Below are 15,951 nucleotides of genomic sequence, written 5' to 3' on the forward strand. Positions count from 1 at the left end.
GAAGAGGGGTGATCTACGCAGTACCACCGTGGGACACCATCGTCACCTTGCACCTTCCACCTTCCAGGGCCTCGACTCAAGAAAGACCCTGCCTTGCCTGCCATCGTCCTGGCAGATATCGAGTTCACTATAGCGCCACTGCAGGCCAGGCAATCCAGCTTGGGCTAGTTGGAGAATTACGCGCGCCACCCGCCCGCCGCCACCCAGATCGAGCCAACCTAAGCGAGGCGTGTTCATTTGATACGCAGCCTGCACCCCGATTCTCAAAATTTCCATGTCCATCTCCGAGATCGAGAAAGACTGCATCAGGGCCCGAGAACTGGCTGGACCAGGCCCGCCCCGCGCCCTCACACGATAACTGCACACCGTCTACAGGGGGGTCCTGACTCTGGCCAGCCATGGACGATTTCGCATCCCTCGAACTGCTGTCGCTCGTTTCCAAAGTCACCTCCGAACTGCAAAACCACCTGGGAATCAACGACAAAACTCTCGCTGAGTTCGTCATCGATCAGCACGAAAAATGTGGAGGCAATCTGGACAAGTTCAAGGAGGCCCTCGCGGCCATGGGAGCCGAGTTTCCCAACAGCTTGGTCGAGAGCATCGATCGGCTGATCAAGACGATGCATCCCAAGTATCAAAAGAGCCAGAAACAACTTGTACAGGGAAATGGCAGTTCGGACATGAACGAGCTAAATGATATCGGACGCAAAGCGAAAATCTTCAAGGGCCTTGCTGTTCCAGATCGCGAACAGCGCTGGACCGACTCTGAGGATGACGTGGCCGCACAGAAGGCAAAGCGAGCAAATCAACCAGAGGATGATGATACCTTTGCACTTCTCGAAGGCCTCGCGGGAAAATCAAAGAATGGAACGAATGGGGCAACCGAAAGGATCAGGAAGAGGAGCCGCAGTCCGGATCGTGACGATTACCCAAGAGACAGAGAACCAAGACGCAAATACTGGTCCCGAAGTCCTAGCCCGCGCGAGGAGAAAAGGTCGCGCAAATACCAGAATCAAAGTTATAGAGACAGGCATACGAGTCACAGAGATCAATACGACGAGAGAACAAATGGTCATCATGAGAGCAGGCGGCGCAACCACGATGAAGACGATGATTTTCGCAGGCCCCCCTCTCGTGAAGTCGATGAATACCCTGTCCTGTACAAGGTTTACGACGCAGTGGTCAATGGAATCAAAGACTTTGGGGCATTTGCATATCTCCAAGGTGTCAAAGGCAATGTTAGTGGGCTGATTCACGTCTCAGCCATCCAACAAGGCGCTAGGGTCAACCATCCCTCCGACCTCCTGTCTCGGGGGCAACATGTAAAGGTCAAAGTCGTCAAGATGGAAAATAACAAGGTTAGCTTATCGATGAAAGAAGTTGATCAAGTTACTGGCCAGGATCTTGTTCCATCTCGAAGGATAGCCTCTGGTGCCAATATGGAACGACTCAACGGTATGCCGTCCGACGACCGCTATGGAAATCTGAGCAGTACAGTCCCCGTTGTTGAAGACGGCTACGCCTCAAAATCGGGCAAGTCTCGAAAGAGATTGGCGTCCCCAGAACGATGGGAAATCAAGCAACTCATCGCTTCAGGTGCGATATCTGCACAGGACTATCCCGATATTGACGAGGACTACAATGCAACCTTGAATGGTGAAGACCAGTTTGAGGAGGAAGAAGACGTTGATATTGAGGTCCGCGAAGAGGAGCCACCTTTCCTAGCAGGTCAAACCAAGTTGTCCCTGGAATTGTCACCCATTCGAGTTGTGAAAGCTCCGGAAGGGTCTCTGAACAGGGCAGCTCAAGCCGGCACGAACTTAGCAAAGGAGAGGAAAGAACTCAAGCAACAAGAAGCCGCCGAGCGAGCTGCAGAAGAGGCGTCTAAAGTCGATCTCAACGCCCAATGGCAAGATCCGATGATCAACCCCGAACAGAGAAAGTTCGCATCCGACCTGCGACAAGCGCAGCAACAGTCCTCTCGAGCTATAGAAGCTGTGCCTGAGTGGAAGCGGGCAACACAAGGGAAAAATCAGTCTTATGGTCGCAGGACAGACATGACTATCAAGCAGCAAAGGGAGTCGCTTCCGGTCTTCAATTTCCGCAAGCAATTGCTTGAAGCCGTTGCTGCGAACCAGTTGCTGATTGTGGTCGGAGACACCGGGTCTGGAAAGACGACCCAGGTAACTCAGTATCTTGCTGAGGCTGGGTATGCTAACAGCGGCATGATTGGCTGTACACAGCCTCGCCGTGTTGCAGCCATGTCCGTTGCGAAGCGTGTTTCAGAAGAGGTTGGCTGTGAACTGGGAAAAGAAGTTGGCTATACCATCCGTTTCGAGGATCGGACGTCGCCAGACACAAGGATTAAGTACATGACGGATGGTATGCTTCAGCGAGAAATTTTGCTAGATCCGGATCTCAAGCGCTACAGTGTTATTATGCTGGACGAAGCACACGAAAGGACCATCGCCACAGATGTTCTGTTTGGCCTGCTGAAGAAAACCCTGAAGAGACGGCCAGATCTGAAGCTGATCGTCACCTCGGCCACTCTCGACGCAGACAAGTTTTCCGAATATTTCAACCAATGTCCGATCTTCTCTATTCCCGGCAGAACGTTCCCAGTTGAAATCATGTACTCGAGAGAACCTGAGGAAGACTATTTGGACGCAGCGTTGACTACTGTCATGCAAATCCACCTGACCGAACCGCCTGGTGATATTCTTCTGTTCTTAACTGGACAAGAAGAAATCGATACCAGTTGCGAGGTCCTGTACGAAAGAATGAAGGCTTTAGGACCTAGTGTTCCTGAATTGGTCATACTACCTGTCTATTCCGCTCTTCCCAGCGAAATGCAGAGTCGAATTTTTGAACCTGCGCCGCCAGGGGGTCGAAAAGTCGTCATCGCCACCAACATTGCCGAGACCTCTATTACTATTGATGGGATCTACTACGTGATCGACCCTGGCTTTGTCAAGCAGAACGCTTATGACCCAAAACTTGGAATGGATTCGCTCGTTGTTACTCCAATTTCTCAAGCACAAGCCAAACAAAGAGCCGGTCGAGCAGGTAGAACCGGTCCGGGTAAATGCTTCCGTCTGTACACCGAAGCGGCGTACCAATCCGAAATGCTTCCTACCTCCATACCGGAGATTCAACGCCAGAATCTTTCCAACACCATCCTCATGCTCAAAGCAATGGGCATCAACGACCTCCTACACTTCGACTTCATGGACCCACCACCGACGAATACCATGTTAACAGCCCTCGAAGAGCTCTACGCCCTCTCTGCCCTGGATGATGAGGGCCTTCTCACCCGACTGGGACGCAAAATGGCCGATTTTCCGATGGAACCCTCTTTATCAAAAGCGCTTATTGCCTCTGTGGATTTAGGTTGTTCGGAAGAAATGCTCACAATCGTAGCGATGCTCTCCGTTCAGACGGTGTTTTACCGCCCCAAGGAAAAACAACAGCAGGCCGACCAGAAAAAAGCCAAGTTTCATGATCCTCATGGTGACCATCTTACGCTACTGAATGTTTACAATGCATGGAAGCAATCACGATACAGCGATCCCTGGTGTTTTGAGAATTTCATCCAAAAGCGTCAAATAGCCCGGGCCAGAGACGTGCGTCAACAACTTGTCACCATCATGGAACGGTATAAGCATCAAATTGTCTCCTGCGGCCGCAATACAGTCAAAGTTCGACAAGCACTCTGCGCGGGGTTTTTCAGAAATTCGGCGCGAAAGGATCCACAGGAAGGATATAAAACACTCATTGAGGGAACTCCCGTGTATATGCATCCTAGTTCTGCGTTGTACGGAAAACCGGCCGAGCACGTTATCTTCCATACACTGGTGCTGACAACCAAGGAGTATATGCATTGCGCGACTGTGATTGAGCCGAAGGTACGCACCATACCGCCCTTTGCTGCATGCTACATCCCTTTACATCAGATCCCTTCGTGACCTCTTTGTCCCAATTGGTACGTTGTACTGACATTTCATTATAGTGGCTAGTTGAAGCTGCCCCGACATTCTTCAAGGTCGCCCCGACTGATCGCCTAAGCAAACGCAAGAAGGCCGAAAGGATTCAACCCTTGCACAATAAGTTCGCCAGCGGAGATGATGATTGGCGGTTGAGTGCGCAGAAGCGGCAGGGGAAGGCAGGGGGAGGGGGAACCTGGGGTTGAAACTGGTAGGTTGGGGTTGGGCGTTGCAAGGGTCAGCCATCCTGATAGTGATGTTGACGTTGGTTGTGCCGGATATTGTGAGCAGGAAGGGAAGGAGGCAACTTTGGCTCATCTGTCTGCAAGGTGGATTTGGAATTGATATGACTTGGGCAAATATCTCTATCGTCTCACTTCTTTGCAAAGCAATCTCCGTCAAGATTTGGGGGTCTCTTCATCCCATTGTCGACACCATTCCGTTCTTCCTCTCGGTTTTATCCTTGAATATATTCTTCACGGGCTTCAACGTAGGCGGCGCGACCACCACATCCTGCAAATTGGCCTGCCTGGCCAACTGGCCTTGGTCACGGCGCTTCTTCTCCAGTATCTTCCAGGGATCTGCGGCGTCGTCTACATCCCTTGCATTGCCGCCTTTCCTTTTCCTCTTTTTCGATGTTGACTTCTTCAGCGTCGAGGAGGAGGGCTGTTTGGGATCGATCCCGGCGCCGAGCCAGAGCATCTCGTCCTCCTCCCTGAGTTCCGCGAGCTCTTCGTCCTCTTCCTCACGCTTCTCCCGAAGTCGCTGATCCGTGGCGCGCCACTCCTTCTGCATCCGCGCAAGTCGCTTGTTGTGTTTGGTGAGAGGGGTTTTAATCTTCTCCAGGCCTGGGATTGCGCTGAGCCGCGTTCGGTGTTTGGGGAGCGAGGTCAATGGCAGCGATTGGTCCACACGCTGTGAGTACGAGGCGAGGGATTCGCCGGGGAGGATCTTAGGAATGGTGTGTGCCGTCGTGGTAGCGGGAGGATCGGAGGGCTCTGTCGAAGCGGTTGCGGCCGTGGCATTGTTTACCGACGCATCAGGTTTTGACGTTGGGCTCGACTTTGGTGTCGATTTCAACCTTCGGTCCTCTCTTTTCTTTCTCTTCGACGCATTCCCGTCATCCAGGCCCGACGGAATCCTCTTCCCACCAGCCTGAAACGACATTAGCCGTCTAAAAGCCTTGGGCGTATCATCCTCAAAGTCGCCTGCGCCGTCCTTCCGTTTCTTCTCCCTTTGCTGCTGTTTCCTGGCCTCCCGCTTGCGCTTCTTCCCCGCATCAGACGTGAAGATGGATTCCTGCTTCTGGTGGACCGTCAGGGTTCGCGCTCGCGTTGTGGGTGGGAGGTCGAAACTGGAAAACGGAAACAGGTCTTTAGTTCGTCAATTCCTGGGAGGTTGGTTCTACTAGGGGGGCCAGGACGGACAACTCACTTTGAATCGTCCTCGTCGCGCTTGCGTTTGTGTTTGTGAGGCATCCTGACGACGTCTGCTGAGGCTTATGCCTTATACGGTTTGCTGTCCACACGGATTGGGTAACGAATTCTCCAGTTGCCAAAGCACATGTATAGAGAAAAAAAATATCGGTAAGGCTGAGTGCGGAGATCGTAGATGAAATTTACCCCGCATATCAGCCTTGTCGCTCTAGGCGATGCGACGAGGCGAGCTGTGCTCCCAACGCTGGGTTTCGTGGCTCTACATGTAGAATTGTCTTGCATTTGATACGGATTATTCTATAATTTCTTCTATCTTCATTTATTTGAATGAGATGCACTGGTTAGCAGGTCAGTTGGTGAAGAGATTGACGCCCCATTCGTCAGTATAGTCAATTGTCCTCCCCTTGCCGTTCGGAACCACAAGCGCATCAAGAGCTTTCATGTCGTCTGGCGACAGCTCCCTTACGGCAAGGTTGGACTTCATTCGCGCTAGAAACAATATACAGTGTCAGCCACCATGTTTGAGTAGTATTGACAGGGGCGAACAAGGACAGCATGTAAACAGACCTTCAGTCTGGCTCTTGCCGAGAGGGACGGTGCCTCTCTGAACAGCCCAACTCTGCAGTAATTGGCCGACATCCATACCATTTTTCTCGGCAATCTTCTTGACCGTGGGGTCTTTGAGCAGAGTCTCTCCGTCTGCCTTTTGCCCCGCAAACGGGGAGTAGCAAGTTACGAGGATGCTGTGCTCCTTCATGAAATCAATGAGCTCGTTGTTAGGCAGCCATGGATGAACTTCGACCTGATTGCAGGATATCGGCACGTCTTCAGCGTAAGGCAAAATTTCCTTGACCTCTGAAATGGAGAAGTTGGAGACCCCGACGGCCCGTGTCTTGCCGGTTGATACTAGTCTCTGCATCGCTTGCCATGTGGGAACGTAGCTGCCTTTTTGGCCTGATGAAACAGTCAGCGATATCTGCCACCCGTAAGTCAACAGGGCCGGTGTTAGCGCAGCTTACCGGCTTGGGCTGCGATATTGGCGGTGGTGTGTTCCCAATCAATGACAGCTTTATCCGTGCCGGGTTGCAGTAACATCCCTTTCTCGGCCTTGGAGACGTAAGCACGATTGTTCGCATTCTCAAGAGCGTCTCTCGATATTGGTTTAAATGCGACGGGCCAGTGTGCCAGGAGCAAGTCGACATACTCGAGGCCCATCCTCTTCAAGGACTGGTCCAGGCATAATTCGAGATTCTCGGGAGCGGAGAAGTGTGGCCAGAACTTGGTCGTGATGAACAACTCAGATCTTGGAATTCCTGATTCTCGGATTGCGGCTCCAATTTCTTCATCGACCTGACTTGGGTCAGTACCAGGTGGTAATCGGGCTCTGTGAAGGCGCATCATACACCGTAGATCCAAGCACAATCTAAATGTCTGTATCCCAATTTCAGAGCCGTCAAAGTGGCAGCTCTACACCACCCTGGATCACCTTTGGAGAAAATCAGACCGAAACACCAAGATTTTGGTACAGCCAATACAAACCTCCCCCCCAGGTGCCAAAACCCACAGACGGGATTTGGACAGTCTTTCCCCCAGCTACTTTGATGGGGAAATGAGTTGGGAGGGCCATCTCTGACTTGTTTGACAAATAACCTGTTCAGGGCCCGATGGCAGCACGTTGTTTGATGGTTTGGACAATCGTGCTCAATGGCGAGTTGCTCACACTGAAGATTCTATCTCAAATTACAAAGCAGCGTACTCCGTACTGCAGCTGATCGACCAATAAGACGGATAGCAGCCTGACCCAATCAGAAGCCAATCAAAATTGATAGCGATGAGAGGGAGCTCATTAGCCACAAGAGGAAAGACACAAATAGATTGGAAGCGCCAAGCCCTCGCAAAGGCATGTCGAAACAATGCTGATGTCAAAGGCCGTTCAGCTAGGGTCCTGGGCATAAAAGCTTGTCAGTAGCTCGCCAAGTTGGCGAGTCAAGGGCTCTTTTGGACCGATAGCAGAGGAATGAAGCTTCCTTCTAGTAGCTGTGGCGGTGCAGTCTGGCGAGGGGCGTGGCATATCTATAATAATATGGAACTTTGAAGAGCATGACTGCGAGATTGAGGAAGTTCATCGGTTTTGAGGCTGGACGTCAGCCTCGTAGCCGGAAAAATAAACGACTGACGTAGCCATGTATTGCTTAGTAAAAGCAGCGACGTTATTCGGCACAATTTCGGACAAAAGATCTTCCTCTTTCCTCCTTCGCCGCGGGCCTTGTCGACATCCATCTTTCTTTCCACATACCACTGGGGCTTCAATGCTGCCATTTACAACATAGTTGCCGCATTTGGCTCATGTACCCGGCTCCAACACTGGCAAGAATCTTCGGCTCGTCGGTTAATGACGTCGACTTGCAGTTCTTCAGCCTGCCGGGAGCCAGAAAACACCCACGCCGATCCCACGGATTAGTGCGCAACATTTTCCCAAAAGGCTGGCTAATCTTTAACGCGCGTCCTATTGGCTGAATCTTTGCCCATAGCCAGTAAGAGGACCATGTCCCATGAAGATGGAACCTTCCATCACGAAATACATCGCGGTGACGACGATGAGAGCTCTCACCGGTATGGAAATGAGAATCGAGAAGCATGAGCAGCTGGAATAGGACCCTCAAGTGGCTCAATCAACACGCTTTGCCGAAGGATACAAAAAGGTAAGCATCGTCCTGTATTCTACGCAAATGTTTCCAAGCATTGTCGACCTTCCAACCCAACTCATTCAGTTGGTCATCCTCTCCAATCTCATATTCACTTTCAAACATGATTGTCGCCGGACCTCATAACCTTTACACCCTTGCAGAGGGTGCTCCTGCTCCCCGAAATGACACCAGTGTCCAAGTCCGCAATAAGCAAGGCGGCGGTCTCGTTCTTCTCCAAGACACTCAGTTGATTGAGACCCTAGCCCACTTCTCTCGCGAGAGAATCCCGGAAAGAGTCGTCCATGCCAAAGCTGCCGGTGCTCGAGGCTATTTCCAAGTCACTCACGACATCTCCGACATCACGGATGCAGATTTCCTCAATGGTATTGGCAAGAAGACCGAGGTCGTGACCCGAATCTCCACCGTCGGCCCTGAATCTGGTTCCGCCGACACCATTCGCGACTTCCATGGTTGGGCTATCAAGTTCAAGACTGCAGAGGGCAATAATGACTGGGTCTTCAACAACCAGCCCGTCTTCTTCGTCCGGGACCCCATCAAATTCCCCTCGCTGAATCGTTCTCACAAGAGACATCCGGCCACACACACTTCAGACGCAGACATGTTCTGGGACTTCCACGTCGGCTCCCCTGAATCTGTTCATGCTTTAATGTTCCTCTTCAGCGATCGAGGTACTCCCGCGACTTTGCGCGGTATCAACGGATACAGTGGCCATACCTATAAATTCACGAAGAAGGACGGCTCCTTCCACTATGTCAAAATCCACATCCACGCTGACGGAGGTGTTAAGAACCTGACGAACGAAGAGGCTATCCGGCTCGCCGGCGAGAGCCCCGACTATTTGACAAATGACCTTTACAACGAGATTGAGAAAGGCAATTATCCTTCTTATACAGTCTCCATTCAGACAATCCACCCTGCTGATGTTGCCATGTGTCCGGTTAATATTTTCGACATGACCAAGGTGTGGCCTCATGAGCAATACCCTCTCCGGCCCGTCGGCAAACTTGTCTTTGACACTAATCCTGTCAACTACTTCGCCGAGGTTGAACAGGCTGCCTTTTCACCATCGACACTGGTCCCGGGTATTGAACCCAGCGCCGATCCCATGCTCCAGGCTCGTATGTTCGCCTACCCGGACGCTGCCCGTTACAGGTTAGGTGTGAACTACCAAATGTTGCCCACAAACGCCCCCAAAGTCCCGGTTTACATTCCTACTGAGCGTGATGGCTTCATGAACTTCAGTGCCAATTACGGGCCCGACCCGAACTACCTGAACAGCTCCATCCACCCTACTGGTTTCCACACCACCGGAGTGTCGGATTATAAGCCGACCGAGGAGTCACTGAGTGGCCCTGTCGTCTTCACTTCGGAGATCACGGATGAAGACTTCAAGCAGCCTTGCGCCTTGTGGAACAAGGTGATGGCCAAGGAGGATGGAGCGCAGGAACGCTTCATCTCCAACATCGCAGGCAACATTGCCGGCGTCAAGAGGGACTGGTTGCGCGAGAAGGTCTTTGGTAAGTCCTCTCACCCGTACGTCCGTCCGATACAGTGCTGACGGCTTGTTTTTCTTGCAGAACTCTTCCGCCGTGTAGATGTATCCCTAGGCGACCGCATTGAGGAGGCCGTCAACGAGATCATCAAGGCATAATAACAATAATAGAACCTGTGAGCCTGCGGGCACTTCGGCGTTATGTGGGCATTGGAGCGCTACAGTTATCACGAATCCTTCCTTGTACATAGTAGTCGTTTAGTGAGCAATTGAGTCTGAATTGTATGGAGCACTCAATGTAGAAGACGCGGCTCACGTTATTGTTGAGCCATTGGCGCGGTGTTCTGCATTCTCTGGTTGCACCCCACAGTCCTACATGATCTCCACTAAAGCCCTGATCCTGTGGTGCCACCGTCCTAACTAGATCGGGGGCCTTGGCGTTCACCATCCTCGGAAACTCATTCTCGACCCCAGCCGTCGGCGTCCTGGTCCGCCTCTTTATCATAACTCTAGGGGGAGCTGGCGCTCTTGCCTCTCGTGTTCATTGTTTGTATCCTCATAATCCATAGAGGAAGAGTAGTTCTTGCGTACGGATGAACACGCACACACAAAACAGAAGGTATTCATATATCGAAGAGTATACTTTCGACTGCTGGTAAGAGGATTACACTCCACTTCCCCAACGGATTCCCATCAAAAAGGAAAAAGAGAAGCAAGAAGGCTAAAATTAGAATAGGACAGACCAGAAGCAGTGGCTTTGAAGCACTATGTGGCGAGGCTACTGCGCAAGCCCATGGGCCATAGACGGTTGCTAGACCCGTATAGAGCCTCATGCACTAGCCGGTTGTTAAGGAAAGAGTTGAAATTCCTGCAATGCGTCGAGAAATCAGCAACCGCAAAGCGCTGGAAAGAGTAAAAAGCTGAGGAGTCCTCGGAAAATTTGGAAGGATGCGGAGCTAGATTCGGGATTTGACAGTCAGTATTCACCTTCTATCTGTCACATGTGAAGTCCTTTTATGCGAACTAAAAAAGAGAATAGACGGCTCTTTACAACAGTAACGCTCCCTCCAGGAAATAAACCCAAATAATAATGATAATGGAAAGGCTATGGGTGATGTTTGAGAAGGAGATGACAGCCAGGAGCACTACTGTCACCATCATATCTCACAGCCTAAGACTCAGAGCTGTATTAATGGCATGTGCAAGCAAGCAGACTTTGCTTCAAATGTTGGGAGGAATTCTACTCTTATAAATTATATATCAAACATTTCTCAGCTTATGATGGGCACTTATTTTGCAGGGGGACCTACTTAAGTGCAAAACATTAATGTGAATGTGACAAAGGCCAACGCAGAGTCTTATTGTTACTATCGCCATACTAATTTTCTGGACCTACAGCCTATACACAAGTGTACAGAAAGTCACCGGGAAAAGCAGGAGAGCTATAGCTACCGCTCTCGTTCGATTCGAACCAGCACCCGATTCATATGAACTACGAAGGACAAAGAGGCTGAAATATGCCGAATAGACAAGGCGCCCTTGCTGCAAGGACCAGGGATAGCGGACAAATCCATAGGATGCCAATCGCGGAACTACCAGTTCACAGCCTTACAGTTTCACCCAGAGCATTAGATTGCAACGAAATATTAAATACAGAGAGAGACCTTGGAAGGCAGCAAAAAGAACGCTGCGAGAGATTTCAGAGCCATGGATGTGGTGTACGACATGTTTGATTTTTCTAATTGCTGGACAGTAGGTGGACGTATAACTCATTCCTGTTCCTCTTCCGTCTCTCCTAAATTTTCCACGAACTATTTGCTCAACGACCTGTTTGAATAATTGTATGGGGACTTTCTCCTCCTCCTGCGAGGACTCGGCGAGGCCCCTATTTTCTCCATACTGTTAACGGGAAGATTTGAAATAGATGTAAATAATAATAATAAAAAGAAAGAGGATTCGCGAATAGAAATAGCGGATCATTAATACATCTCTTCTAAAATCTGGAGAGGTACGGACTGCTCGGTAGTCGCTGTAACATTCTAGTCTCATTCAAGGGCTCCGTGCGCGCAACCGATAGAAGAGATTATCACTCATTGTAGGAGCTCTAACGAACTCAAAATATGTTCCAGCCCTCATATGTTCAATATATATATATATATATATATTATGTATACCCCGAACTATGCTTCGTCACTTACCATTTTCGTTCCGAAAAGGAAGCGAGGCCGCTTTAATCTAGCACGTGACGGAGCATAGAGGAGGCCCGGCCGACCACGGGAGAGCGTCGCGGGAGCTACGGCAGAGTAGGGGGGAGCGTGCCCGAGCACTAAACGAGCTACAGAGAGTACTGCCTAATACTCATTCTATTACGAATTCGGTTAAACATTGAAGGACGGACGTCTAATATATCGAAGAGTAATTAGACCACTAGCTAAGAGACGCGACTTAAGCAGTGCATCCATATTTCTAGTACACTCCCCGTATGAGAGGCGCACCCTTTCTTCTCTCATTAAGTCGTGTACAGTATCGATTATATACTATAGGGATATCTTATATATACGCTTATCGTTAGATTCTGCCTACTTACACAGAAATCTCTAATAGTGATGAACTGCGAACATTTAAGGACTCTAGTCGTTACAGTACAGTATTTCTTTGCTTTACTAATAACAACCCCGTTTAGAACTAAAAAGAGACCCTAAGGCACCGAAAAGGGAGCGCACTTCGTAGAGTTAGTGTGCTAAGATCGAATTAGGATAATGGTACAGTGAATTGTAAAACTAGCTTCCTCTCTAAACCCTCTTCTCTGCTCTTTTATCCGAAAGTGGGGACGATTGAGTAGGTCGTGTTTTCCATTAATAGTAAGATCCTATTAAATGGATAGCCAATAAGATCCGTAATTTCAATACTAGGTTACAGCTGATTTCTCATTGTAATTTATCCCGATTAGTCTTGACATTTGCAGAACTTAGTTTGGCAGAGTATGCGCAGCTAGTGATGGCACGCCGGCCTCAACGTCGGGGCCTAGGCTACCCAAGAGAAACAAACACTCCTACCAACCTTCCTCGATTATGTCCGCATTGGAAAGCACCCATAAATATGCTTTCTAGGTAATCATCGCCCAACAGCACCATACCAGCAAAGACCTAACAGTCCTCCGGTCACGATAGCTACGGGAGCTGGCACTTTGAACCACGCATTGCCAGCGTATGTGAGTGTGGTGACCACCACCCACCAAGGATCTTGACCCAAACTCTTTCCGCTCGAGCTCTCTTGCGTCAGATAGCCGATCTCCCACAGCCGGTAGACAGCGGTAAACACGAGTCCAACAGCGGCGGCATTGATCCCGCGCAACAGACTGATCACAATCGGTTTGTGCCTCAAGGTGCCCCACAGGCTCTGGAACCCCACGGCCAGTGTGATTCCCGGCGCGAAGATACCCATAAAGCCGAGGAACGCACCCAGCGCGGTGGAGTGGGGCGTGCCTAGAACGGCAAGCGCTCCCAAGTAGACGGCGAAATTGAAGTTCGGGCCAGGGAATGCTTGGATGATGGCGAGACCGATCAAGAAGTCTCGCGTGGAGACCCAGCCGGGCTGAACGACGTATTCGCGCAGAAGCGGAATCACGACAGGACCACCGCCGAAGATGATGGTACCGGCAAGATACATGTTGGCAAAGAGATCAAGCGGTCTCGGCGGATCGTCAATGACTCCTCGGGCAACGAGGATGGCGATGAACGAGACTGGGTTAGGTCAGTTCTGAGAACCCTAGAGAAGACAGAACAGACTTACCAAAAAATGCGGCAATGATAGTTAAACCAATTGTTACTGGTATCGCATAGGACTTCATATCTGTACGGTCAACTTCCTCAGTTGTTTGCGGTGCCTCAGTCTTCGGACCTGGTTCGGTGTGCGAGCTTGTCTGTGCTGCATGTCTCCGTTGAACACCAGTACCTTGCTGGCTCGGCTTAGTGTTGCTTTCAGGCAGATTGGCTGGCTCGTTCGCTTCGACAGACGCAGGCTCGGGTGGCTCAGGTGGCTGAGATCGCTCGCGCTTCTTAGCCGCCCGTTTAGCCTTGATTTTTCCAATTTGTTGCTGAAGCCACAAATCCCAAACGACGGTGGCAATACCGCCAGCGATAATAAGAGCCGGGAAGTACCATAAGGCCGTATAGCATAGACCTGCGCAAGCGCCAAAGATTACCAGTATGCGAGTGATCTGGTCCTTAATAGCTTTCTCTGCGAGCTTGCTTACGTCAGAGGAAAGAGGCCAAGGGGAGAAGAGTTGTCAGAGATGCCTTACCTGGACGGCTGCAAGCGCGACAATGCCCACTGTCGATGCATTCAAGCCAGAAAGGAAAGCGTACGCAACGGCAGGGAGAACTTCCTTAATTTGACGAACTCCTAGAGACAGACAAAACATGCCGATTGCTCCAGGCAGACTACGCAGCAAGGGTTAGATTTGCAAAATGACCGAGGTATAGACCAACACTAACCTCCAAATCAGGAAAGTAAGTAGTGCGGGGAGTATGCCTGCATGTATCAGAACGATACAGAATAACATCTTAGTGCTACCAGGTCCGGGTAAGGCTTGACAGATTGCGAACAATTCTTGATACTAAACAACTGTTACCATACAGCCTCCCACCACTCGAGCCGGCAAAGACACTCAGCTTACCACTCGTTCGTCAATCCATGGGATTCGGCCATGTGTTCCTTGCACAAATCGACGATGTTCAATTTGGAAGTGGACGGGAGGGCCGCCAAACGCCGTAAACCCGAGATCCCAAGTTCTGGTGATAATATCTCCCATGCGCCAGAAAAACTTATCGGTGTTGGCGAGATATGCATTATTTTGGTCGCGCGAATAGTCACGCACTGCGCGAAAAGCTGAGAGAAGGGGCATGTTGATGCCGTCGGCGGTAGCAATGAAGTTTGAAGATTCAAGACTCTCTCTGGCCTTTTTTTTTTATATGAGAATCGTGATGTTAAATTTGGCGAAGTTATACAGCTAATAATGGCGGAGATCACATGCACGTGGACACCAAGGACATCTCGGCATTAAGACGAGAGCAGAAGAATGCGTCCTTGCCAAGAATGTGATTGCTACTCTTCGGCGCCGAGCCGGATCACACGAATTTTTCCAGGAAGCTCGCTGCCTGCAATAAACTTGTGCATGCCATGCGTTAGTAACACGCTTTATCGTTCTATAGCTATCCGGCAAGATCAGCACAGCCCGCATCAGTATTCTTCGAGCATTAGGTTATATTGTGATACTACACCTAAGCGTTACTAAGGGCAGCTCAGAAACCACAGCTATGTCCGATAGCAAAGTCTTTCTCTTACGACATGCTGAATCCCAGCATAACGTCGACAAAAACTTTGAACGGCTTGATCCTGCATTAACGGAATCTGGGATTAAGGCTGCAGAACAACTGGGCTCGTCATTCCCGGAACCAGATTCTGTGGGCGTTGTCTTATCATCCCCGTCGCAACGCGCAATCCAGACTGCGTTTGCTATATTCCCCAACGTCCTCGATCGGCGATATTTTGACCCAGCAAGTGGGAACGGGGTCGAAGCAGGCGCGGTCTTCATTGTAGACCCAGATGCGCAGGAACGGAGCGCCCTCCCCTGCGATACCTGTTCAACTCGAGAGTCCCTGCAAAAAAAATTTCCTTACCTCGACTTCTCGCCCCTGTCAGATGCGGAGGATGCAACGTGGAGGTTAAAGACGGGCTCCTATTCTGAGCACGACGAGGCTGTCAAAATGCGAGCGATGAGACTTCGAGAGACGTTGGAAACGCTGGTAGCAACTTGCGAAAAATCCTCGAGGCCAAACGTGGCTTTGGTCACGCATGGTGTTTTTATGAAGGCTTTAACAAACGATAGTAGCATTGACCTACCTAGACCTGGTTGGGCTGTGTACCGTATTCAAAAAGGGGACGACGGAAATGTCGTCCTTGTTGCTGCGGATTGAAAAGGATTGAATTGCGCAAGATGGGATCATTCCGTACTCTCGAAGGCCCCAACATGTTAGACTGGTTGCTGTAATTTACGACTGTGTGAGGGGCTATGATAGTTGGACATGTTTTGTCACACTATTAGACAGTTGAATGCGCATAACTTGACTTCTTACGACGCGATGTGGGTCTCAGACAAACCTGCTAATTGACAAATTAATGATCAAGCCGGCTTTGCAATGCCCGGCGCCTTGAGTAGATGCATTGTTTCTAGAGCAACGTAACAGCGCACAAAAATTTTATCAGACGACTCGAGAATATTCGGTAAGAAACGTAAAACAGCCGTGCGAGTCCAGTGGTCTCTGGCATAA

The 15,951-nt window shown here is 50.2% G+C and overlaps 6 protein-coding genes across 6 annotated transcripts; 3 read left to right on the forward strand and 3 right to left on the reverse strand.

Annotated features, from left to right (window-relative positions):
- Nucleotides 1-398: 398 nt before the first annotated feature.
- On the forward strand, nucleotides 399-4,189 carry Z519_11579 (uncharacterized protein; the record flags this gene model as incomplete). The annotated part of the gene is made up of 2 exons (XM_016769290.1): nucleotides 399-3,905; nucleotides 4,010-4,189. 2 exons carry the CDS (start codon nucleotides 399-401, stop codon nucleotides 4,187-4,189), a joined length of 3,687 nt encoding a protein of 1,228 aa, XP_016614663.1.
- Nucleotides 4,190-4,400: 211 nt separating this feature from the next.
- On the reverse strand, nucleotides 4,401-5,461 carry Z519_11580 (uncharacterized protein; the record flags this gene model as incomplete). The annotated part of the gene is made up of 2 exons (XM_016769291.1): nucleotides 4,401-5,337; nucleotides 5,418-5,461. The coding sequence occupies 2 exons, from the start codon at nucleotides 5,459-5,461 to the stop codon at nucleotides 4,401-4,403; spliced, it is 981 nt and encodes a 326-aa protein (XP_016614664.1).
- Nucleotides 5,462-5,768: 307 nt separating this feature from the next.
- On the reverse strand, nucleotides 5,769-7,046 carry Z519_11581 (uncharacterized protein; the record flags this gene model as incomplete). Its single annotated transcript, XM_016769292.1, has 5 exons — nucleotides 5,769-5,908; nucleotides 5,987-6,364; nucleotides 6,544-6,769; nucleotides 6,823-6,905; nucleotides 6,959-7,046. The coding sequence occupies 5 exons, from the start codon at nucleotides 7,044-7,046 to the stop codon at nucleotides 5,769-5,771; spliced, it is 915 nt and encodes a 304-aa protein (XP_016614665.1).
- A 1,181-nt stretch (nucleotides 7,047-8,227) lies between these two features.
- Nucleotides 8,228-9,778, forward strand: Z519_11582 (uncharacterized protein; the record flags this gene model as incomplete). Its single annotated transcript, XM_016769293.1, has 2 exons — nucleotides 8,228-9,644; nucleotides 9,705-9,778. 2 exons carry the CDS (start codon nucleotides 8,228-8,230, stop codon nucleotides 9,776-9,778), a joined length of 1,491 nt encoding a protein of 496 aa, XP_016614666.1.
- Nucleotides 9,779-12,733: 2,955 nt separating this feature from the next.
- Nucleotides 12,734-14,525, reverse strand: Z519_11583 (uncharacterized protein; the record flags this gene model as incomplete). The annotated part of the gene is made up of 5 exons (XM_016769294.1): nucleotides 12,734-13,362; nucleotides 13,412-13,865; nucleotides 13,923-14,061; nucleotides 14,116-14,237; nucleotides 14,298-14,525. 5 exons carry the CDS (start codon nucleotides 14,523-14,525, stop codon nucleotides 12,734-12,736), a joined length of 1,572 nt encoding a protein of 523 aa, XP_016614667.1.
- A 412-nt stretch (nucleotides 14,526-14,937) lies between these two features.
- Z519_11584 (uncharacterized protein) lies at nucleotides 14,938-15,597 on the forward strand (the record flags this gene model as incomplete). The annotated part of the gene is made up of 1 exon (XM_016769295.1): nucleotides 14,938-15,597. One exon carries the CDS (start codon nucleotides 14,938-14,940, stop codon nucleotides 15,595-15,597), a length of 660 nt encoding a protein of 219 aa, XP_016614668.1.
- Between the last annotated feature and the right edge of the window lie 354 nt (nucleotides 15,598-15,951).

Source organism: Cladophialophora bantiana, assembly GCF_000835475.1.
Source record: "Cladophialophora bantiana CBS 173.52 unplaced genomic scaffold supercont1.22, whole genome shotgun sequence".
Taxonomy (NCBI): Eukaryota; Fungi; Ascomycota; class Eurotiomycetes; order Chaetothyriales; family Herpotrichiellaceae; genus Cladophialophora; species Cladophialophora bantiana.